This window comes from Haplochromis burtoni, unplaced genomic scaffold, assembly GCF_018398535.1.
Source record: "Haplochromis burtoni strain Fernald_Lab_line unplaced genomic scaffold, NCSU_Asbu1 Contig_51, whole genome shotgun sequence".
Classification (NCBI taxonomy): domain Eukaryota; kingdom Metazoa; phylum Chordata; class Actinopteri; order Cichliformes; family Cichlidae; genus Haplochromis; species Haplochromis burtoni.
The window spans coordinates 831,931-857,503 of record NW_024582412.1 but is presented as its reverse complement, the minus strand read 5'-3'; the positions used below and the strand labels follow the sequence as shown (position 1 = coordinate 857,503).

General features: G+C 39.3%; 1 protein-coding gene across 1 annotated transcript in view; it reads right to left on the bottom strand.

The window, feature by feature from the left end:
• The window catches only part of LOC102310518 (atrial natriuretic peptide receptor 2), a 98,428-nt gene that overhangs the window by 18,634 nt on the left and 54,221 nt on the right, over window positions 1-25,573 (bottom strand). Inside the window, exons 9-15 of the mRNA XM_005921720.3 lie at window positions 25,061-25,135; window positions 24,074-24,151; window positions 20,497-20,601; window positions 15,620-15,691; window positions 14,724-14,883; window positions 14,474-14,629; window positions 8,413-8,581 (exon numbers count right to left, since the gene is read on the bottom strand). Coding sequence (XP_005921782.1) covers window positions 8,413-8,581; window positions 14,474-14,629; window positions 14,724-14,883; window positions 15,620-15,691; window positions 20,497-20,601; window positions 24,074-24,151; window positions 25,061-25,135 — 815 coding nt within the window. The remainder of the gene's footprint in view (window positions 1-8,412; window positions 8,582-14,473; window positions 14,630-14,723; window positions 14,884-15,619; window positions 15,692-20,496; window positions 20,602-24,073; window positions 24,152-25,060; window positions 25,136-25,573) is intronic.

Genomic DNA, 25,573 nt, shown 5'->3' with positions numbered 1-25,573 from the left:
CCTCGGATAAAGCGGATGAAGATGGATGGATGGATGGAATTACTGAACTATGTTTAGCAGTTTCACACAGTTTATGCTGAGACTTCACAGATTAAATGGCACTAAATGTAAACAACAGAGGTAAAAACTATAATTCAGAGGTCTTATTTGGAATATTTGAGTAGCTCTCCCTCCTCAAACATGACCACCACTGTTAAACAGGTAAGACACAATAAAAGCACTGCAGCAGTCATTATTTTATATGTTATTTTCAGCATACAGCACACATACAGCTGTTGTTCCCTTCTAAAGGTTTAACGGCAGGTCTCCATTTCCTTGTTACCGCTGCAATCATGGCCCTTCACATTTATTTTATAATTATAAAAATCATGTATTGTATAATGTGTGGGTTTTTTTTCTTTTTTTTCTCTTGAGATTTTTACATTCATATGCTTACGCACACACACATACACACAAGCATGCTGGTACACGCATTTACTCCGACGGAGCAAGAAGGTGAGTCAGCCACACCACCATGGCGGCTAAAAGCATCAATGTCTGGCATCCTGCCACGTGTCTGCTGGGTCAAGGATCCTACACACACCCACATGTTTAAGTTTAAAGTACAAAACATCAGAGGGAGACATGAAAGACTGATGAGTATCAATGCACTGAATGCAATCACACAGGCCAACCACTGTTTACTGCAGCGCGCATCACAAACATCCATATTTTTCCCACCATTCATCCAAAACTAACAGTAATGCTGGAAGCTGAGAAGAGAAGGGACAATTCAGTTTGGTACAAGGTTTTTAATTTTTTTTTTTTAAATGAATATATCAAACGTTTGGCACGAGCAGGGAGCAAAATTAAATTTCACCTTAGTAAGAAGACGTCTGTTTCCATCTGCAGTCATTTACATTTGATGGTGTAGTCTTTTCTGGCAAGTAGTGCTCGATCACATGGAAACCCCAAGATCCTGAGTTCTTGTGACATTATCAAGTTTTAGTTCCTGTTTTGATTTTAGTGCTCCCTTCTTAGTTTGGTAGAAGCTTTTCTTTTTGTATCACCTGCACCTTAACTTCCTGCCTTTGTCTTCACAATCATTCCTGGACTCCATCACAGGCCACTTAACTTTTTCTGGCATGCACTAATTCTGAAGCTCCATAAAGTGCCCGTGCCCCATACACCACATGTTTGTCTTTAATCTTTTTTCATTTATTTTTTATTTTATATCATTAGTGGAAACAGAGTTGGTGGAATATCATTACAGCATTAGAAAACTCATTTTCTCTATTTTTTCCTGACCGAGAACCACTGGGTTTGTTTGTTTTATAGGTTTGTAATGGGTTGGTCTTAGTTTCCCTGTGTTTGGGTCCTGATTTCTTTATTTTGAGGCTGGATTATTATGGGCTTGTCTTTGATACTGATGAGTTTTATTCTTCCTTTGCCTTTGATTTGTGTTTGAATGCTGTCCTTGTTTTCTTTGAAAGCCGATAAGGGTTTTTTGTCACCGCATTAGCTGACTACCAAAATAAAACAAGAACCATCTCCTCTACTTTATACTTTATTTCCTCCCCCACTTCATGGTTTTAACTGTCTACACCCGTGTCTTATTTTGGCCCGGCTGTTTCCACTTGTGTATAAATATTCTATATTTGTGTATATGTATAAATAAGCCTGTAATTTGAGGCTGTCACTATCTCAGATTTTCTCTACATGATTACAATAATTCACTTTAATGATATTATAGGTCCAACGTTTAATACAAGACATCTAATAATGTCTTGTCTTCTATTGAAAATTTTAAAAGCACTATCAGTAAACTGTGTTTGTCTCTAATTTATGGAGAACACGACTTTCAGCTGCTCCGTTATTCACACAGAGTAGTTAGCACGGGTAGCTACACATTTGAGTTTGTATGCCAGATGCCCTTTCTGATTCAACCCCAAAGGGACCTGTGTCATCTCAGGATCGAACCGCTCTATTTTGTAAATGAATGAAACTGACAATAAGAGTTAAGACAGATGTACAGAGTCTCCATCCACATGCAAATGCATTGAAATGTTAAAATGTTTCTCTGATTCTGATTTTGTGTTATTAACAATAGATCTTATTTTTAAATATCAGAGTTATATCGACATTCTTGGAACTGAAATTTCACATTTGTGCAAAGTTTATGGATGCATTTAAGGCTGTAACTTAGCTTCTTTTTTTTAAACAAAGCCCTCAGTTATTAAGGTATCTGCCATCTGGTAGTCTAGCCTTGATGAGCTCTGCGCAGCAGCTACAGGTGCTCCCTCACAAACTTGCTGGTAATGATAAAACATTTAGCCTGCATCTTTTATACAAAGGATGAGAGATGTGTCTGCTTCCTGCTTGTCATTTTTTGAAATTCCCTTTTTCAGACCTCCACCTTTCCTTTGACTGTCCAGTGACGCTGGGGAATTGTCTTCCATTTCGTGCAGATAAGTAGTTACATACTACGTGCCTTACTGAGATAGAGAGAGGCAGGCTCCATCTGTGTGCGTCTCTGGAGAGTGTAAGGACGCTGTGGTAAGAGCAGACAGTCTAGTCAAAGAGTCACACCTGATGCATGGATCTGGAGATTTGTCAGCTCGATCCTGCTGCTGAAACTAACACCAGGCCAAAATGTCCCTCGAGACCACCGCAAAATATCCATATCCACTGCCTGTGCCTTCTCCTCTCTGAGTTCCCTCCTTTGAGATTTTCTACACATGACCTCCCCAACTATTTCTATATGATTTTTTGATTAAATATCCTGTTCTTGTTGTAAAAACCAAAATTTTAATAATTTAGAGGTCTGGCATGTTTGATATATAAACTTTTCCCTTTCTTTGTGACCTTTTCAAATATACAGCAAAAACAAATCGCAGCAGAACTGTTCCAGTGTAGCGCCAGCCTTTCAGCAAATACAGTTTCTGGGTGTTACAGAGCCTTAACTGACCATTGCCTACACCTGATTGGATAAAGGGGTGCCTGAGGTTGGCTTGGTGGAGATGCCACTTCTCGCCTTTATTCTCTCTGGGCTCTCTAGGCTGTCATTTTAAGCTGAGATTCTCGAGTGGTTTAAAGTGGAAGCAATGTTTCTAAAAGTCTCGTATCCATCTCCACTTTATGTTGCAGCTTTTGAGCTGAGTCGTAACCATAAAAGTTCAAAGCAGAAGTAAATGTCAAGTCACTTTGCTTCCTGTTTTACTTCTTCTATTCCTGTCATTCAGGAGGAGATTGCAGTGACTCCTCCTTAAGCACTGGTATAAATAGTGAGAGAGCTGTGATGATGACAGATTCAGTGCATGTGATAACCATAAACGAGGCTTGAAACTTGCCATTCAGCATCTGGCGCAATCGGCTCCAGCATCAGTGTCAGAACCGCCGTATTCCTGAGGTCTGGTTTGTCTGTTTGTGCTCTGTATGTTTACTTTTCAGTCCTTATGCTCCTTGTGGATTCCTTTTGTCTCATGAACTTCCTGGATCTTATGTTTGGTATCACCATGTTTTTTAAATGCACATGGAGATTAAATACAACAAGCATTTCTTTTCTTAAAACAAATGTCAATAGTTGCACAATCTTGGCTCTAGCACGTTGTCTCTGAGTGCTTTTTTGTTTGCAAAGAGGCTAAACATTCTTCAGGAAGTAACATTTTGGCTGAAAATGTGTGGCTACATTAGGGTTTGTGCAGGTGTGAGCAGTGTCAACAAAAGACACAGACCTGGTGGGAAACAGCGAGAGACTCAACGTGCACGGTATCGGGAATCAATGAACAGCAGAGTGAAAAGTGGGATAAAACGAACAATTTACTGCTGAACGCCCCTCTTTTTACTACACCCTTCAGCTCTCCCCCTAACACACACATAGACTAAATATACCAGCTCATCCATCACGTCATGTCAACAACATATATTTACCTAATGAAAATAACCAGCAAACAGTGCATTAGCGTACGAGCCTCAGAGGTGAAGGGCGTCATACACGTGAGGAGGGAATTAGCTTTCAGCTGTCAAGCGCATCACTGAGTGCTTCTATGGCTATCAGTCATACAGACCTCTCTACTCCAGGCCACTTCAAATGGAAAGCTATACATCACCGGGCTCATCCTGTGCTGAATTACACTGCTAACGGAGGAAAGGTCAAACTGAGAGGAAAAACACACAACAGCCATACAGAAGTTTGTGGAATCAGACCCTAAACAGCTGTTTTTAGAGCATACAGATTCCATACTCATTCCATAATCCATGCTTATTTATGGCTCTATATTTTTATTCTTCGACTCCTTATTTATCTTATGCTGGGCAGTAGTGCAGCTAATGTCATCTTTAAATCAACTTTCTTCTAATTGGATGCCCCTCATTAACAGCATGTAGGTGGAGCTTCTGTGATTGCAGAGTACCTGGGAGGACCTTTGAAGGATACTACGTCTTTCTGACATCACACAAAGCCAGAAATAGAAAAACCTGTTTGAAATTATCTTAAAATTTGGCAAAGTGAGCAAGACTGCAGTGATACCTAATCGAGAACTGTTCCACATATTTCCACTGAAGAAATAGAGAGGTGAAACTGTTGAGCTTGTAAGACAATTAGGTCCCAATTTTGTCCGTTTTGGAAAATTAACTGCCCTACCTTTGTGTTTTCTCCAAGTTTTTCTCTGCCAGCAGTTACTGATGTTGAAGAAAAACCCAGACAAAGGAAAGGAGAGCTTAATGATTTTTCTTTTCCATAAAGAGAATTCAACTGCACGCCCACTGCATGCTGTGACTGACGCCCTCTGTTAAAGCGAATGAAAGGCTGTGAAAATGATTACTTTGGCTATTGATTACAGAGCAGCAGTCCCCCTATCGAGCAGTAAACCTTCCCACCTTCACTCAATATCACAAAGCGAATTAAAGAAAGTAAAAACAATAACCGTAAAGTCTATGTTAAGTACACATCTGTCAAAGGGGTAGCCACAGGTGAAAATCAGCACTCGCCTGTAAATCAGTTTCTTTCCTGCTGCACGGAGCGACGCCAGCTACCACACACCATGAGCTGCAGAAAGCAACGAGCTGCCTCTCAGAGTAATGAACCATGACCTGTGCTTTGATCTTTATGCCACAAGTTACAGGACGGGAAGATCGAGTGCAGTTGGCAGGCAAAACATTACAACCCCCTGACAGCTCTGCAGTCATGCAGGAGCTGTGTTTAATCTGCTGAATCCTGATTTTTTTACTCCTTTAACACAGCACACTTTCTTACTGTATGAAATATTATCCTCACAGTGTTGCTTTGTTCACATTTTTTGACTTAGTGAAATATTAATATGCCCAGCAGCCTGTTAGGCCTAAGTTGACACTAACATCTGTAACTTTATTTTTTTATACCAGCCATTCCTATTTCTTTTTATTTTTAATTCTATAATTCAACTGAAATATCGTGTTAAGCTTGTTTCTGTTAACCATTTGCCACACACAGAAAGAGTTGGAAAACACTATAACCAAGTTAAAAAAATTGAATAACAAATCGGGGGGAAATTATGAATGACTAGTTTTACCCGATTAGCTGCACTCAGGCAGGCTACATCATTCATCAGTGTGAACAAGCTTACATTTGATTCAGTGAATTCTTGAAGGTAAACGGTGTGTGCAAAAACTCCCAAATCCCAAATATTGTTTTTCTATCTACAGTGTTTTATGGTTTCATGTAATTAAACAAGCCACATTTTCATTTGAGTACCGTGTGTTTGGTGGTGTCACCTCACAGCAAGGACCCAAAGTGTGCCAGGAAAAAAATCTTTAAACAATTACACCACAACCAACCCCCTTTCCAGTTCTTAGCTGACAGGAGTGACACTCAGTGTGGTCTTCTGCTGCTACATTCTGTGTTCATAGATGCTCTTCTGCAAACTTTGGTAGCAACAAGCGGTTATTTGAGATACTGTTGCAGATGGCCATTGACCTCTGACCTCAACAAGGCAGTTTCACCCTGAGAAATGGTGCTTTTCTCTTTTCTCATTCCTGTGCTTTAATGGCTTGCACAGTCACAAGATCTTAATCCAACAGTGCATCTTTGGGATGTGGTGAAACGGGAGGTGTTGAATCTATTGCCATAGAGCAGGGTGTCAAACTCCAGACCTCAAGGGCCGATGTCCTGCAGGTTTTATATCTCACCCTGGGTCAACACACCTGAATCAAAGGATTAGTTCATTACCAGGCCTCTGGAGAACTTCAAAACATGTTGAGGAGGTAATTTATCCATTTAAATCAGCTGTGTTGGATCAAGGACACATCTAAAACCTGCAGGATACCGGCCCTCGAGGAGTTGGAGTCACCTGTGCCATAGAGAATTAAGGTAGTTCTGAATGCCAAAGAGGGTCATTTCACACCATTTAAAATTCCCAAAGGTTTCCAAAAAACACCAAATAAGGTGCAAAACTGTTAGAAAATATGCTGGCTTTTAAATTTAGGTGAATGGGCCCAATATTTGCTTCCGCTTTCCCAAAATTAAAATAAATCTACTTCTTTCTCATATTTCTCCTTTTTATCTCTGTGCTCATTTTAAGCGACAACAGGTGTTGGCTCCTTTTCATTCATTCATATATCGAGAATAAATGGACACACTCAGTCACTCAAATACTAAAAAAAATAACTCATGATGAATTCAGTGCAATTAGGGAGCGGTTACGAACAGTTAGTGGGTCGTTCAGTCACTGCCAGACAAATCTGATCAAATCACTCCCACACAATCCAGACGAGGTTCATTTGTCACTTATATTGTTGCTTTTTTGCAGCTTCTTTGGTCAAATATGCGGATTTTCATCCTAGACGTATTGCACTCGGCTGAAACCACCTCAGTGCAAGCAGGCCGTGATGGATTGATGACATCGGATGCGCTTTAGTGTCACTTCACTTGATATAATCTCACAGAGCTGCCCTGCTCAGGAGAAAACATACACTTCCTGCTTCGATATGAAACTCAGACCCCAAATAAGCACGAGAATGATTCATTGGAATATCGAAAACAATACTAAAAACATGGATTCACTCCCTCCCCCTTTCTTACACAAACACACACTCTCACTGATACATAAGCACTTCCTGTCGAGTGCAGTGTGTCATGAATTACAAACAGCTTTTTATCTGAAATTGTCTCAGCTATTTCCAGAACATGACTCTTTGTCCTGTTTGCCTTTTTGAATCCCTTAAACCTATCAGTTCTCCTGGCAGGGACTCTCAGCACGAAGCTCACTTGTTGGGCTTGGCAGGGAAGACGCTGATAGCCAGGGAAGACACGACCAGCGTCACATTCAATTTGTCCAATTATACTGACTCCGATAAACAGGACTGACGTGTAGAAAAGGTTGAATTTGTGAAGAGGGCTTCCAGCTCCTACTGTTTCGGTGTAATTTTATTATGCTGTGAAAGGTCAGTTTTCCCAATTACTGAAAAATATTTTCTCATTTTCCCCTTGTAGTATGAAGCAATGCAGACAGCTTTGGCTTTGTTCACTCAAATATCTGACTTTTGAGTTTTTCTGCACTGGGGATGAACTGACCCTGCAAGCATTGTTTTTATGCTGTATCTGGTCAGACATTAATATCCTTGAAAATGAAAACAGCTAAAAAGACTTAAATTCACATTTATCCACAGTTTTACAGTCTGATTGAAATAGGTTTTTTTAATTATTATTATTGTGTTTTTGTTATTCTGCTTGTCATAGTTCTGGAGTTGTTGAAAAAAGAAAATTAATAAAAATTCAGAGAAAATTTTTTGCAAAAATTTGACAGTTTTTGTTTTCAGAAACTTACAGAAGCATACATTTGACTATTTTTTCTTCATTCGAGGGTTTTTTTTCTTGTTAATTTGCCCTTCTCGCTGTAATTCTGCTATTTTTCCCTCATAAATTAACCATTTTATTTGCTGTAAATTTGCCTTTTGTTTTCTTTTTAACTTTTTTCTTGGAAATGTATTTTTTCTCTCCATTCTTTTCTCATAAATTTGGTATTTTATTGCTTGTACATTAGTGATTTTTACTTGTTAATTAGACGATTTTTCTCATGTTTTATTTTAAATTTTTGTTTGTCTTTTTTTCCTGTGTCTTGTTTTGCCTTATTTTTTATTCCGTTCTGTCCTGTTGGCTTTACCTGTTTTTGTTTTTTTTCTTCTACCTGTGTCTCGTCCTCAGTCACTCCTGTGTGCACTCTGTGTTTCACTCTTCAGTTCCTCATACTTCTTATCCCCCTGGTTTTGGATCCTTGTTTAGTTTTTCTACCCTGTGCCTTTGTGTCCTAACTCCTGCCACATTACATTTGGCTTAAAAGAAAAAGGTTAGTAGACATCTAGATCACACCTAGCTGCTTCAAATATGCAAAGGCATGTATCTGCAATTGAGCTGGCTGTGAAATAGGTGTGAACAGACTGCCATAGGGTGGGACTCACTTGTTGAGTTTCGCCATGTAGATCTTGATGTGGCTGAAGTCCGGCCTCTCTGCAGGGTCCTCGGCCCAGCAGCCCTCCATCAGGATGGTCAGCTCCTCTGAATGGTATCTATTGTCTGTGGTTGGCCGAAAGTATGGCTTCTGACCGTTCCTCACCTTCTGAACAATTTCTGGAGACGAGAAGACAAAGTGTGAAACTCAGCAGGTTATTATAATAGTCAGGACACAATTGAACAGCTGAAAACCAACAGAGACAGATACAGTGACAAATATTTGCCTCCTGATTTTATAGTTTTTTGCATATTAGTCACATTCACATGATCATCAATTAACTGTGATTAACCACATTTTTTAGAGAGCTGAGTTCAATTTCAGCCACACCCGCTGAATCAAGAAATCAGTTGAATAGAACCTGACTGACAAAGTGAAGTAGAGTAAAAGATCTCAAAAAGCAACACATCATCCCACAATCCAAGAAAACAGATGAGATGAGAAACAAAATGACATCTATCAGTCTGGACAGGGTTACAAAGCAGTTTCTTTGGGAACAGTGGTGAACTTTCCCAAGAGAAGCCTACTAAAATTACTACAGGATTACTACAAGAGGCCACTGATGACTCATCCAGTAGGTCACTAAAGAACCCAGAACAACATCGTAAGAACTGCAGACCTCACTTGCCTCAGTTAAGGTCTGAGTTCATTATTCAATGATAAAAAAGTAACTGGGCAAAAGTCACATCCATGGGAGATGCAGAAACTAACACAGCATTTCATACAAAGAACATCATACCAAGTGTCAGACATGACTGTGGTGGTGTGACGGTCTGGGGCTGCTTTGTTGCTTCAGGATGACTTGCTGTAATTGATGGAACCATGAAATCTGCTCTCTACCACAGAATCCTGAAGATGAATGTCCAGCCATTAGTTCATGCCCTGCACTGATGGCCAGAGACAGAAGCACTTCGGATATGCAGCAGGACAATGATCTGAAACGCAGCTGCAAATCCACTGCTGAATGGCTCAAAAAGAAATAAAGGTTTCGGAGTGGCCTAATCAAAGTCTGGACTTAAATCAGATTGAGATGCTTTGGCATGACTTTAAACAAGGTAGATAACCTCCAAGTGTGGCTGAATAAAAACAATTCGGCAAAGAAGAGAGGGACGAAATTCCTCCACAGGAATTTGAAAGACTGACTGTCAGTTATCACAAACGGTTGACTGGAGTTCTTGCTGCAAGTGGTGGACCAACCAGTTGTCAGTTAAGTGGAAAAATGTTTCCCTTGTTAAAGAAAATCATCTTTTAAAAACTGCATTTTGTATTTACTCGGGTTATCTTTGTCTAATTTTGTTTGTTTTATCTTAAACATTTAAATGTAAGAAACATACAAATATTACTGGTGGCTCCCAGTGCTACCCCTCAGCCTCCTGGTAGACACACCAATAGTCTCAATTTCAAAATCTTACATTGCCTTGTTGTCAAGTTATCACATTCACAAGATTTTCAGAAAATGTACTTACTTGAGGTCAAAGTCACTGAGATTCAAACTCATCGAAGTAGATACACCTATGGTGTCAGTTTGAAGCTCCTATGTCACCTCATTCTTGACTTATCGCATACATAAACGTATGCCTTCATGTCGCCCACCCAGTGGGGTGGCAACATTACCCAAGAAACTAAGAAATCAGGAACGAGGCAAACACTTTTTCATAGCACTGTACACCATCTCAACAAGGAGCATAAAGTGCAGCATTTTTTGGCAGCAAGTGAAATTTAATATGCTTTTCTCAAGGTCTTATTACAATATCAGCAGAAAAATCCCTGAGTCCAAATTTGGTAATCGGTATTAAATGTTTTTATAAGTTGTAAGATCTAAGTCATCATCAATAATGAGAAGTAGACTCTTCTGAGAAACGTGGGTTGTCATCATCTGTTCTCTGAGACATAACTGGTGTGTTGGATATTGTTATCTTTGGGCAGACCCAGGATATTTCTTCCTCTTTCCAGTTTCTCTGAAGTATTTCTCAAATTTATCTTACTTCCTAATCTTGTGAAAGTCTATAGGTCATCTCAGAAATGTGTTATTAATGCTTACAACAACAAGTGATGTGATGTCACTTTGAGGACATCAGTTAGCAATGATAGGATATACTCAAATGATTAAATGATTGAGAAGGAATTCATGACAAAAAAGACATTACTTCATTTCACTGCTGCTCACCCAGGAGGGTCCTCTCATGTTCTTTTAATAAAATAATTGGTCACACTGCCAGTCTGGTAACTGGGGACTGTGTGGACCCCAACACTGTGCTCTTTATTTATTAATGAAATTAATAAATAAATAAAGCAGCTAGATCTTTGGAAACAACGCTCAGCTTTGGTCGCAGTGCAAAGAAACATCATTTATCAAAACAGCGCACTGTCCAAAAAATAATTTATTACTTTGTAAAAGCTAAACTAAACTGCCTCGCTAGCTTCACACCACAAAAACACCCTGACTGATGACTTTGTGTTCAAAGGTGTATATTTCATAGTGTTGGTAATATTTTTTCCGCCACATGTAAACTCTACTTAAAGCTCAATGCACTGTATATTGATAACAGTTTTAACTGAACTTGATGCTACTCTCATAATGTTTCAGATTTATCCGGAGGAGAAAATGAGAAGGACTCATTTTCCTCCTTTCCAGTTCTAGAATCTTCATTCTTGGACCCTGCTAGAGTAGCTTCACATCATTCAAACTTTATTTATGTTTACGCTAGGTCAGAGTGCACGCCCTTAGCTGCTTTCCCTTTAAGCCATCCTTTGTCTCTGGTTGGCTGCCCCTCACAAACATCAGGTTTGAACACCTTTGCTGAGGATGGCTTCACTACTCACAATATCCTCTCCCTATGACATGATACAGAGCCATAAGTAGGGAAAAGAGTGTTAGAAAGCGAATGCTTGGAGGTTAAAGTCTTTTGGCTCACAGGGATATGAAAAAGTTCTGAAAACAGGAGTAAAGGTAAGGCTTTAAAAACTTTGTTCATGTTTAATATGAGCATTCACTATTGTGGCAAATGGAAAATATTCCCATGAAGACAGGATGCTATACTTAGTGAGCTAAAACAGAGTACATTTCTATTAATATTTTTAGTACACCGCTTCTTTTATTGTGTTATCCTTATGCTAATGTGCTATTTCTGTTGTATAGCATTAATTTATTCAGCAGTGCTGGTTGACTCTTTATAGTTGCTGATATTTTTTCCCTCTTTTATTCATTAATCATGTCATTAAAAAAAGTCTGTAAGAGACATCCTTCCCCAAACGATTCTTCCACATCCGCTCTTTTCTGTTAGTATTATCATCACGAAAGAGCCATAAGAGTAATTTGAAGACTCCACTGTTATTTTAAAACCACAAAATCACAATTTCACAACTGGCTCCAACACATCTGAACACTAGAGAGCAGGTGCTGGCTTTCACTGCTCACAGCCTGTTACAGATGAGCGTGAGCCACTTGTACGATCAGTGTAGAGCGTGACTGTGAATAAAAGGTTAATGAAAGCCATCGCACAGATGAAGCACTCCAGGAGAGTTTCACGCATCCACTTTGGATGCGCAAAAGTTGATCTGGAGTAGCTCTAGAAGTTGTTCCTGATGTCACTAATGCAGAAGCAGCGGAGGTGCAGGCAAAAGAGGGAAACCAGGGAAACTGGTCAAACCACAATATGCAGTATGTGTGCAGGAAAAGCCAAAGGGTCACGTGTGAGTAGTTCACTTCAAACCATAATAATGAAGATTTAAGATCAGTCTGAAATGGTGTCATCTAAATATATAATTTTCTGCCTGTCTTGGAGCTCAACCTTCCAATCAAGCACACAAATATATAATTTTCACACAAGTGTATGAAAGTTTTCACACGGTCAGTAGTCTGAGTTTTTTTCCTTTTTTTCTTTTACTTTGCTGCTGCTAAAAAGTAGGGTCACCTTTTTTCTAAAAAAAAATATGTGTTTTCCTCCATCCTGATTGGAGTAGCATTAAGTCATGTGACACAAGTTTAGGATTTTATTGAGACCTATGGCGGAAACACGTTACCCGCAAAGTTTACAGAGACATACTTAAAGAGGAGACATCTTCATCACTCATCAAATCTATCTTAGAATTATGTGACATGAAGGTTGTGTCCACACTGGAAGCGAGTCACTCGTCACGCATCGCTTTGAAGCTGACGGCCTTTCGCTTGAGGACAATCCAGGTTCTGGTTGCCTAGGTAACCCTCTAATGTATTTACTACCAGGCCGGATGTCAATGATGGGCATTCATGACTCACCGGTCATTCAGTCTCACCCACTTCACATTGACAGCAATTATTTTCCTTGTAGTCGCTCAAAATCATCAAATATTATTTCACCTTCTTTGGCCTCGTGTCTCTGCGATTCACTTCCAGTGTTTACGCAGCTTAATGTTTGGAAAACAGTGGTTGGTGACCACAGCATGACCAAAAAGCAAAGCAGCTGTGGAACTCTCTACCCCCGGACATAAGAAACATTGGTTCTCTCCCCCAGTTTAAATCCCAACTCAAAACCCAATGCTGCATATTCATTGTGAACCTATTGTTTGTTTATTTATTTTCTGCTTTTTTGTTTTTATTGTTCTTCATTTTGTCATTTTTCTATAATATGTTTTATTCTATTGTTAAGTGTCCTTGGGTGTCTTGAAAAGCGCTTTTAAATAAAATTTATTATTATTATTGTTATCATTACAAAGTTGCTGCAGGCTTACAACTGAACTGCAAAATTACATAGAGTTTTGGCAACCTTGCATTTAAGTAAACAGAACACAACCAGTTGAGTTGAGTCCCTTGCTGCAAAGAGTCACCTCGCAGACGAGTTGCACTCATTCCCTATTGATTGCAACATGTTGAGAGCAATGCAGTCAGTAATGTTGTCTTGTTTTCAAGTGCACATTAATGAAGCTGTGATATGAAGAAGTGTTTCCACCCTTATGTTGAGACAAAGTCACCAGATTTTTTAAACTGATTTAAGTGGTGATTTTACACATGCAGTTCAAAATGATTGAAGTAACCCACTGGTCCATCGGTGATAGTGAAAAGTTGCATGGAATTATATTTTAAGCATCATAGGCTTTGACTTCTATCCGTATCACTAAGCTGTGATGTTTTACATCGTGGCTAAGAAATCTAAAAAGTGATTCAGAGACATTCTGAATACAGCAGACATTCAGACCACTGACAAACAGGGATGTTTCAGGGATCTTTGGACACTGTTTGCGACCCAGTTAACCAAATCCTCTCTCTCTGGTCTCTGTGTTGATGATGGCAGCTTTCAGAAGCAGGTGCTTCTAAACCAGCCAAGTCTGGCACAAAGATCTGTTAGAACCGTGACGCTAAAACACCTTTTGGCTGAAAAAACACCGACAATCACAATTAACGATATTAGAGCACAATATCTGCGCTGCGATAATTAATATTGAACAGATGGGCTTTTGGATGTAGCACTGTGTTTCTTCATACATTTTACTGTTTATTATGCTTTATTTGGTTATACTTGTGGCTCTGGCTCTGGTTATCTGTTAGTGGTGCTACCCTGTAAGGGTTGGGCATATTATTTTAATAATGACACAATAATAATAAAGTAAACTCTGAAAATCAAGCCGTTGCATACTGTTGACTTAAGGAAGATGTATCACAGCTAAAGCTGCTTCGAGACATAACACACATGACCGTTGCCTTCAGTTTCCACTTCTGCACGATCTCTGGATCGCATCTTCATTTACAGTTGACTATTTTTTTCATATCTTGGACTGATTTAACATCACATTGTGGGTTTTTTTCTGCCTTGACATCTGGTCAGCACATGTTCTTTGTGTACATGGCTGCACGAAAGGGTGCTCTGACCTTTCAAAGACATTTCAAATGTATTTTATTTTTATTTTTTAATCTTTCTCAAAGAAAATGAGCTGAATTAAACTACAAGAACAAATGTTTTAGTTTACTGGACATTTGTTTCTGCAGGGGTCAGCTGACCTGTTTAAGGCCCATTAAAAAAAACTGTTGTGTTTACCTTTGGGGCTGAGGTCCATGCCCTCCACATAGAAAGGTCCATTCCTCAGAGCTATTTCCTGCAGTATTATGCCAAAACTGTACACATCACCCTTCTGAGTCCCCTGAGGAGGATGGCGGTCGTATATGAGCAGCTCAGGAGCCGTCCAGAGCTTCTCTAGATAACAACAGAACAACCCAAACTTTTAGCAGAAAGTTGATGTTCTTCTTCTTAACAATGTGACTGGATAATCATTGCTGCATTAACTTACTTGCATAGAGTGAGTGCGAGTCGTCATTTTCACTGGACGTGCGGAAGCTGACCAAGCCGAAATCTGTTATTTTCAAAACGAATCGACTGTCCACTACGCAATTAGATGACTTCAGATTTCCATGGCAGCCAAAGTAGCTGTTGTGCAGATAGTTCATACCCTGGTGCAGAGAAGTGCAAGTAAAGCATTACAGGGTGTTTTCTGTCTGTTTCTGCTACTTTCCCCATGTTTACAGTAAATCTTATGTTCAGACATGTGGAAATAATATGATCTGACAGACAATCATATGCTGAGGAGAACATTTCTCAAGGACAGGCGCTTTCGTGGGGGTTATTTCTGTGAAATTACTGTTAAACAGAAAGGCACGGTGGATACTGAAGTACTCATGTTCAATACTTTGTGGAAACGGTGAGTCAATCATGCCTCAGAGCTTCACCAGCGCCTCTTCTCCTGCAAAACGATGCTATCTGCGTCGAGCAATTTAGCCGAAGGGCTTCGTCATGCAAGTCGTTCGGTATCGCGCTGACAAAAAGCCTCTTTGTTGGGACAGATTAAAAAGGAGTCCTCTAAATCATGTCCATGATTAGTTTTGATTAAGCTGGAAGGAAAACTTCTGCACAGTTTCTCTCCTGCTTTACATTATAGGATGGAAATATTTACTCCAGTTTCGTGCACTGTGCCAAAAATACATTTTTCTGCACATTTCTCTCTCCCTCTCTCCGTCTAGACTCTGAGAAACTGCCCATGAGAAACCATGGTAACCCTGACATTTTCTGTGTGCATCTCCAAAGTGCACAAAGCCTCTTTTTTCAACACTAAGAAAAAGGGACAATCTTTCAAAAACATGTGTGACTTTTTAAATCAATGCCTGTTGACCCAGTCTGACAGCGACGTACCTTCACGATGTCATTGATCAGAGAGTAGCGGAACATCCAGTCCAGGTTGATGCTCTCATTCTCTAAAATGTCCTTAAAATAAAGAAAGAATAAAAAGGAAGAACAACTCAAAAACCTTTGCAGACATAAGAAATGCCTTATATATAATCTTCTGTCTGTCTTGAGGTGAGAACCTACCAATCAAGCATGCAAATCTATAATTTTCAGACAAAAGTACAAAATGCTCCACAAAGACATTTCTTTTTCTATCATTGTTGCTAAAGTATGTCTGGAAACACTCATGTGTTTGTTATGAGTTAAGATTCATTTGCCATTGTTGTTATTAATTAATCTGTGCCTAAATTAGATTACAGGTAAACCAAAGCTAGTCCAAGTTTGAGTTATGGTTCTAGACTTTTAGGATTTTTTGAGCTTTTTAAATCTGGTTTTGATTTTATTATTGTTTTAGTGACTATTATGATATTGCTGAGTTTTTAGCTCCTGTTTTAATTCACCGTATAGTATTCCTGTCTCTGTATCATGTTAAGTGCGAGTTTTCCTGCCTTAGTAGGTGTGTTCTGGTTGGTTAGTTGTCTGATTGTTTTCACCTGTGATTACATGCATCTGTGTCTTATCCCTAATCACGCCCCAGTGTGTGTGTGTGTGTATATATATATATATATATATATATATATATATATATATGTCCTGATTAATCCTTAATCTGTGTACGCTTCATCTTTAAAGCATAAAGTCAATAAAAGTTCCAATAAAACAGACCCTGAATGCACCAAAAGTAAAATTCAAAAATAATTATATATTTATAAAATAAAAAATTGATATTTTTATTCATTCATTGCCGTGTTTGCTTTTTGATTAATCCATTTTATTTTCATTTTGAATATCTCATGTTTATTTTTAACTGTACAGGGCATGTTTATTTCATGTTTTTTTTTTCTTTTTTGAATAAAAAGACACATCAACATTTACGTGTCACCCTTTAGCTTTACTTTAAGAGTGTAAACTGTGAATTTAAAAAAAAAAAAAGTATTCATCCCTATTCTCATTTATGAGAGATGAATTTATTTATCTACTTTTCATTTGCATTTTACCCAAACCCATCCATCTGTTAATTATTTTTTATTTTTAATTATTTACTTTAATCATCTTATTTTATTCATTATTTTTTTACTGTTTTGTATTTATCTGTATTAATTACCCTAATTTTCTACATATTGTCTACTTATTTGTCACATTTATTTATTGCTATATTTTTTATGTATTTATTATATGTAATGGTTCCATAGTACAGTGGTTCACACAATCACATGGTAAGCCAAAGGTCTTGGTTTCTTTGTCTCACCCCCCCCAACCAGTTGCACCAGATGGCAACCCCTCCCCAAGCCTGGTTCTGTTTCTTCCTCTTAAAAGGGAGTTTTTCCTTCCCACTGTCACCAAAAAACTTAATCATAGGAAAATGTCTGATTGTTGGGGTTTTCTCTGCTTTCTCTGTATCACTGCAGGGTCTTTACCTTGCAACATAAAGTGCCTTGAGTTAACTGGGATTTGGCGTTATATTAATAAAACTGAATTCAACTGAACTGGTTCGATTCCAGACAAAGACTCCAATCCCTCTGGGGTTGGATCAGGAAGGGCATCCGGTGTGAAACTCTGCCAAAATTCAAAACATGTGGAGCTACTCTGTGTCAGCGCCTTGTGACAAAGTAGCAGCCGAAAGTAGCATTTCATTATTTATCGCATTTAGTTATTATTGCCATGACTTCATGGAACACTAATTTCTTTTTTCTTGTTTTTTACTGATATTTACTGAAATCTGGTCGTCCATAATCAGCAGCCAAGATGCTCTTAAAGTTTATTTAAAGACTAAATGCAGAAACAATTCCAGAGCTGACAGTTTGTCTTCCCTGGCCTCTGTTTCAGCATCCAGCAGTATCACATCAGTCACAGATATCTGCCTTTTACGCAGACGACTTTCTTTAAAGTGTGACTGATAAAAGTCATTTCCCAGCTCGTCCGTTTTAAGGAAGCTTCTGGCGTGCCAGCATCTCGGGCCAAGATCAAGTTTGTTTAAAGCGTCATGTATTCCTTACTGGAACAAAAAAAGACAAATCGCAAATATTGAAGGACAAAAGAATGTGTGGACTTTTAATGGTTAGCTTGATAAGTATTGTAATCTTGCTGCAGACTAAATAAGGTGATTTAAGTTGGTCTTGCAGAGCTCAACAGACACAAACACTGCCAGGAATAAAGCTTAATCTAACAGTACTTCAACACAAAAATCCACCAGCTGGCTTTTGTTAGATTTGTTGTTTAAGTCCTCATTGTCTGTCTGTCTGTTGTCATGTGAAAAAAACAAAAATAAAAAATCTCAGAAGGTTTTCATCTTTGTGGCGATCAACTTTTAGAAAACACTTTTAGGTCCTGGTCGTCTGTTCAGTTATTTTTATCATTGCTTGTTAAATTGTATGGGATGAATTGTTTAGTCTGTAAAATATCAGCTGACAGCTTTCAGTGCTCCTTGGCACATGATTATCCAGGTCTCTTGAACCCTACTGCAGGGATGAACATCACTATTCCAGAAGACATTTCCTTCTTTGGTGTCTTCGTGATAGTGGTGGAAAGCTCTGTGTAACACATGAGGGCCCGCTGGGTTTGCATCTGCAAACGCAGATTGTCTATAAACTGCAGTCTGGACACACGAGCCACACGCTAAATACAGCTTCTGTCTATCTGTCAGTGCAATCTGGCAACACAACCTGATTCAAAGGGTGTGTGGAGCGGACCTCTGCACACACACACCAGATATTTGCTGTCTCAGCTGTTGTTTGTCCATTTCACCTTCTGACCATTTTACTAAAGCTGTAAAAACACAAATGACACATGTTTTTCAAGTGTAGGCTGTGAGTTAGGGCTATTATTATCACAAAAAAGCAGAGTTATTACAGTTTTGTAATTAGCTGGTAATTAGTTTTGTATTTTTTTTAATCTCATTTTGACTTTTTGTTTTTAATTCAGTTTAGTTCCAATTAATTTCATGAGTGAGTTTCATGTTTCAGTTTAGTTTTTATTAGTTTTAGTATTAGGTTTCTGTTTTTGAATTATTCTAGTATGGGCGGGATATGTTAGAGGCAAGATTTACGAAAAATCAGTACAGGTATTACAATAAAGAGCTTTTTGAAAACAGTTGACTCACAGTGTTGTGGACATCCAAATTCACAATAACAATGCCTCATCAATTAAAAATTTACCAAACAAACAAATACAAAAATGATGATACTTTGTGTTTATATTTTATTTAAATTAGCTTTCAAAGTTCACAAAATTTCACAATTTTCAAAAGACTATTTTTAGTTAAGCCTTATACAGATGTGCCAAATGTTTAGTGCAGAAAAATTCAAAATGCTGCATTTAGATTACTGAAATATACATTATGAAAATTATGTTAATTAGGCAAATCGAGTACACAAATAAATTACACTGTCTTTTGATTCTAGGGATTTGCGTACTAGGACGCAAGACAACCTTAAATGAACAACAACACAGAACTAAACTGCTTTCATAGGAATTAAGAGGATAAGATGCAGCCAGATGCTTTTAATCAAATGTATGTGATTAACTGATCATCAGCATCTGTAAAAAAGCAGACTGGTCTTCGTGATAGTGGTGGAAAGCTCTGTGTAACACATGAGGGCCTGGTCTGGAGCATTCAGGTGTGTGCTAACACACCAAGAGAGGAAAGACAGCAGCAGCTTTAGAGAAGCAGTTGCATTCTACGAAGGGTTATAAGGCGATTTCCAAACAATTTGAAGTCCATCATACTACAGTAGGAAAGATTATTCACAAGTGGAAAATATTCAAGACAGCTGCCAGTCTTCCCGGGAATGGACATCCCAGCAAATTCAACCCAAGGACAGACCGTGCAGTGTCCAGAGAAACTGCAAAGAGTGAAATCTAGAGGCCTCAGTATGTTAAATGTTAACGTTCATGACAGTACAGTTAGAACAAGACTAAATAAGCATGACTTGTTTGGAAGGGTTTCCAGGAGAAAGCCCCTTTGCTCTAAAGAGAACATGGCACAGTTTAGGCTTGCAAAGGTGCATCTGAACAAACTACAAGACTTCTTGAACAATGAATGTTGGACAGATAAGCAGTGATGATTTGGGCTTGTCTTGCAGCCATGAGCTCTGAATAGTAAAGTCTAAGGAGCTTGGAAAGAAAAGCGTCTGGACTTCTTTAAGTTGCTTGAAGACATTTCACCTCTCATCTGAGAAGTTTCTTCAGTTCTAAGGTCAAATGGTGGAGATTCCCAGATATAAACCTAGTGGGAGTAACCCACTGAGAGGGACAAAAGGACCCCTGATGATCCTCTACCTAATCACATGAGCCAAGGTGTGAAAACGGGTGTAGGTCACAATCAGCCAAGGTTTCGGGTGAAACCTAGCCCCAGTGATTTCCTGAGGTCAGATGGCCCAGGATGTGAGCAGGCGTTAAGGCGTCTGGGAAGGGATCTCAAAACTGGATTATAGATGGCTGACAGTTGGTGTCATAAGCCACCTGTTCAAAGATGGTCGCTCACAGTGGACATAAATGGCCTCTTTTACTCCTCTTTTGAACCATCTGTCTACTCTGTCCAACATGTGAACAGATTACTTCAAGTTACTGGTGGTAGAGGTGGTTCCACAAGCTAATGAATCGTAAAGTCTACTGATGATTTTTTTGTATACTTATCTTCATTTTGGCTTAGTTTTTGTGAAATAAATAATAACAGTGTAATATGCCATGTGTTGTTCATCTGAGGTTGTAATTATTATGTAATTTGAAGGTTAAAATAGCCTGTTGTGACCCTCTTCAGCTTTAGAGGGGTTGAAAATGGTTACCTGCAGGCTCCCTCGGGGACAGTACTCCGTTACGATGCAGACGTTAGGAGGGTCAATGCAGGCCCCGATGAAGCGAGTCAGATGGTTGAACTGAACGTCTCTCATCTGAAAATAACCACACACAAACACACAGCAACTGTGAGTGCAACTCTTTCCAACATCACATTCCCGAACCCCATGGAAACAGAGGACGGAGGAGGGAGGACTGACGGCTCGTTTATGTACAAAGTTTTGAGAATAACGCTGCCAGCAGTTCATCAAAATAATCTATTTGCAGTGGGCTAGCTGGCACCGTGTCTTTTCCTACGTGTTGAGACGCATTCCTGCTCGGGGCACCCAGGTGAAACATGTGCGTGTGCATAAATTGCCCTTGGAGGTTATGAATGAGCCAGTGTGCTCAGGGCGATGAAAAAAATAACATAAGGTTGAGGTGTTGAGAGGACGTACGAGCAGGAATATCACACTGGAACAGGCTGAATGTGTAAAACTGCTTTACATGGAAAATAATCACTCACTGGTTTTAACGACACAAAGCGTCTTCCAAAGCATGAATCACTCTGTATGTTCGAAAAAAGGAATGAAAACAGAAACCTTTGGTGGCGATTAAGCGGGAACGTTTCATTTTATGAGAATGTGCGAAGTGGAAATAAAAAGGAAGAAGAAAACAGTAATTTTCTTTTCTAGAAACACAAACGGCTACTAGTGCTAACAAAGACAGCGTATCTTTCTGCAGCTGGTGCAAAACTTTGAAAATTCATCCTCAGTGAGTGACAGAAGCTCTCACACCAAAACCAGGGTGTTAGTTGCTCATGTTTCACGGCTCGGGGGATGTTAGGCTACCCTTTGGCCTATATAATTTCCCCCGCTGCACACAAGCGAGGGGGGAGGAGAGAGCGCTGGAAGACAAGTGGTTAAGTTTCCACTGGCAGGCCTGTCTCTTCCCCCCATCTGGTCGGCTTTTATACGAGCTGAGGTTTGACAGTCGATCAGGCCCCCGGGGCGTCTGAGAAGCTGCCAGCTCAGACAGAAGCCTCACTCCCCCATGTGCCTGCCGACTGACCGAGAGGCCACAGAGGCGTCAAGGAAGCCTGAACTCTCCTCTCCTCTGAGGACAGCAACAGAAAAAAGGCCCAAAAGCACCAAAAGAATCCGAGCTGGAGAAAAGAGAAAAAATGGCCACAAGTTTTCTCCACAACTTTTCATTACCACTGGTGCAATTTCCGAGTTACGGGTTTCCCTTTGCCACACAGTGTTTCCATCACCAAACCACATAAATTGCAAGATTTTCTGTTTTCCCCCCTTCAGCCAGCTTCCTTATCGTTCACTCGTAAACATCACCCAGCCGAGGAGACCTTTTCCATCAGCAGCTGCACTCAAATACATGTTTAAAGGATCTGAACTCTTTGCCGTAACATCCTGCAGTGGGTCTTTGTAAACACTAACACAAACCTATCTTTCACAAGATAAGCTACAGAGCCAGAGAAAAATACCCAAAACTAGCATGCTGAAATTGTTCCACTTTAAAAAAAACTCCTTTCATAAAGCAGGTGGAGATTATGAAGGTCTTTCATCTAAACAGTTGCTTCATTTTGGTGAGCAAATAAATTACCTGTTGAATACAACTAGTTGAGATGAAGGGTATTTTTTCTGTCCTCCAAGGTCTCACTCAGTGTAAAGCTCTCTTCAAACAGATGCAACTGGAAGCACTCAGAGATGCATTTTACCTCAAAATACAACTTTGCTTTCCCCTTTTAAAGAAAGAACACAAACTCAAGAGTGACGAGAATCTGTTTCACTCGCAGACTGTGTATAAAGGATCGAGGTAGAGTCTGAAAAGTGAAGGCAATGCATTTCGTCTAGTGGTCAGCCAGCAGGGAGCGACTTCTCTGTTTTCAAAAGAAGTCCAGTTGTACAGAAGTCAATAGGAAAAGACCGTACTTTTCATTTGATCTATGACCTTTGTAAACACCTTCCTTATGAGCTTTTGGGGTCAGTATGAATATATATGAATATAATGAAGCTCATTTTTATAATTTACAGTCGATGCTAGAGTGAAACAGAAGGATAAAGCGGGATGTGCTTTAGGTCAGGCCTACCCCATCAATACCCAATCCAGTGCATTCCTTTCCTTTACTTAGCAACTCTAAGCTCGCTCACTCCCTTGCTGTTTAGTTCAGCTTGAACCAAGAAAGCTAAAAGACAGCGGTGAAGAAATCAAAAGGAAGTAAATTTCATTGCTTTTATATTGCACCTGAATTTTATACATCATAACGTCAGAGAAAAACTAACCTTACTCAGAACGTGGCTTGTTACATCGAACTCAATTAGTTCAGTAGTTAAATTAGTTCAATTCAATACCATTTTATTCAATCACGTCTCCATGTTTGTTTACTTTTTTGTCTATGTTGAATTTGTGTGTCTTAGTCCTGTTTTCATGGATTGTTACTTCCTGTTTTTTGTATTTACTTTAGTCCCTCGTCTCATGTGCATTATGTTCAGTTTTGCCTCCAATATCTCAATAGTTAGACCCTGTTCAGCTGTGTTCCCAGGTGTGTCCAGTCTGCCCTCATCTCCTCCTGTGTGTACATTGTCTGCATATTCCTCATGGTGTGTGAGCTTCCATCAGTCTGTTGTCTGCAGTCAGTTTGTCCACGTCCTGCTTTGTTATTGTTTTTATTTTTGTTTAATTCCATCTGCCGAATCCTGCATCTGGGTCCACTGTCTGGCAGCAACACGCCCATCTTATCGTTTACTGTTTTACTTATAAATACCAAGTTAGAACATTTGAATCTTTGAATGTATTAAATTATTTTATTTTATTTTATTTTCAGAAAGCTATGAAAGCAAAAACCTTAAAAGTACAGCAATGATTCTCAGTTTCTTCCTCGGAGTGATAAAGTTCCTTCATTTATAAGCCTTTTATGAAGAATGCATACACTAAGTTGAGTGCAAAGAATATTGATCCCTCCACATAAAAGAAGGCAAATGAAACATCCCTCTAGATTCTGATGTTACTTACAAGTAAAACTGGGCCAGATGGGTTGTACTAATAATAATATAACATATTTTTAGATTTTTTTTTCTCCATATTTTATATTTGCTGGAAAACAAATAAAATGAGATGGGGAAAAAAGAACCAGTCCGGGAAATATAAAATTGTGCGAGTCAATTAAAAGTCACTTTTTTAGAAAGAAAACAGAGCGATACAGATTGTGAACAGTAGTAATCCTGTCGCACTTGTACAACACAGGCTTAGTAGGTCAGAAGTGTTGCCCCAAGCCAATCCAGTTACTGCCATGCTTACTGAGTGATTAAAAGCATTTTAAACTTTATTCATTAAGGAATTAAAAACCCATGAAAGCATCCCCCTTTCTCTTTGCAGTTTATTAATTATTGCCTTTGCAGTCTGTGCTCAATAATTAGAGAACAGACACACAGATGGCTTCTCCATTTTTGTCTCTTTTTTTTTAAAATATAAAATCAACAATTGAGAGTCACATGCTGCACTTTCTGTAATTCCCTTTGACATGCAATAATAAAGCATCTCCTTCAAAGGAATACGTTTTGGGACACTTACATGCTTGAGCTCCATTAAAACTTGTCTTGTCAGCTCTATCCTCTTCTTGTTGACGTGCTTGATGGCCACCAGGTTCCCCTGTGTGCAACACAAGATGAGCGGTGAAGCCAGATTTACACACCAGCTTTCATCATATGAGAAAAAAAAATATATATATATGGATGCACAAACAAAACAACACAAAAAACATGAAATTAAAAGGAATCAGTATTAAGCACAGAGAGAGAGAACTGCAGTGTAGCCTACAGGTACATGTGTGGTCGATTGCAGCTGTGCTGCAGAGGAAGACTTGCGTCTGTTGTTTCCAATGTGATGATCCTCAGAGCCACAGATGTGACAGACTGGAGAAAAATACTGCTGTAGCAACTACGAAGCAAGACCAGCAGTTTGTGTGGGAGTTTTAACTTTTATTCAAATGAAATGCACAGTTAAGACCTGAAGAATTCTGAATAGAAAGGTTCTCTTTGTCCAGCAATTATTGGCTGTTTCTGGTGACAGATTTTATCACCCTTGATCTGTACTGACTTTCAAGAGGCATATCAATAACCCTAATTATAAACAAGATGCTCGATCTGTATCCTGACATCAGCATTTATATAAAAACCCTGCATCATTCAGCTAAAAAAAGAGTACAGCCCGCCATCTCGTTATTCAGCAGCCTCTTTTTGTCACATTTTCTCACACCTCTTCAATCTGAAACGGACAAATTAACAGCAGCAACAAGTTGATGGCCCTGTCCAGACTGCAGGCGGGAGTGTAGAAACAAAGATACACACACACACACACACACACAAAAAGGCAGAGAGAGAGAGAGAGAGAGAAAGAAAATTGACGCATTCTGCAGCTCACATTAAAACCAACTACCTAAATTCGCCCACACTCTCGCTTTCTCTCTCCTCTCTTCAGTTTTTCTCTGCGAGTGTGCACATGTGTGGGCGGGAAAGGAGTGCGCAGGAGTTGAAAATGTCAGAACTCGCTAAGCCTTACCTTAAAATAGCCCGTTTTTGCAAATAGCTGATATTTTCCATGGGCAGTTATCAAGGAGCCGTAGCTGGAGCCTCTCTGAGAAGGTGGAAAGGGATAGTGAGAAGAAAAAAATGTCAGTTAGTGTGCGTAGATTAAAGCAAAGAGGATTAAATCATGTTCACTTTAAGACTGTGCTTCTACTTCACTGCAATGTAGATTTCTAAAATGGTTCAACTACCCAAAAACATGCCCCACTTCTCTGCGTAACATGAAACCATCGTTCACTTATATTTGAGAAAATAAAGTGCTTTCAGATTCCAGCTCGAGTCCTTTTGCAAATGTCTGCAGAGCACACCGAATGAATAAAAATCAAGTGGGCGCACTGCATGCATACAGCCAGCACAGTCAACTGCACATTTGTATAGAATGCAAATATTGGCATCACACGGCACCCTGGAAAATACTCTAATTTGGAAAATTTCTGTGTTTTCCACTCACACACACACACACACACACACACACACACACACACAC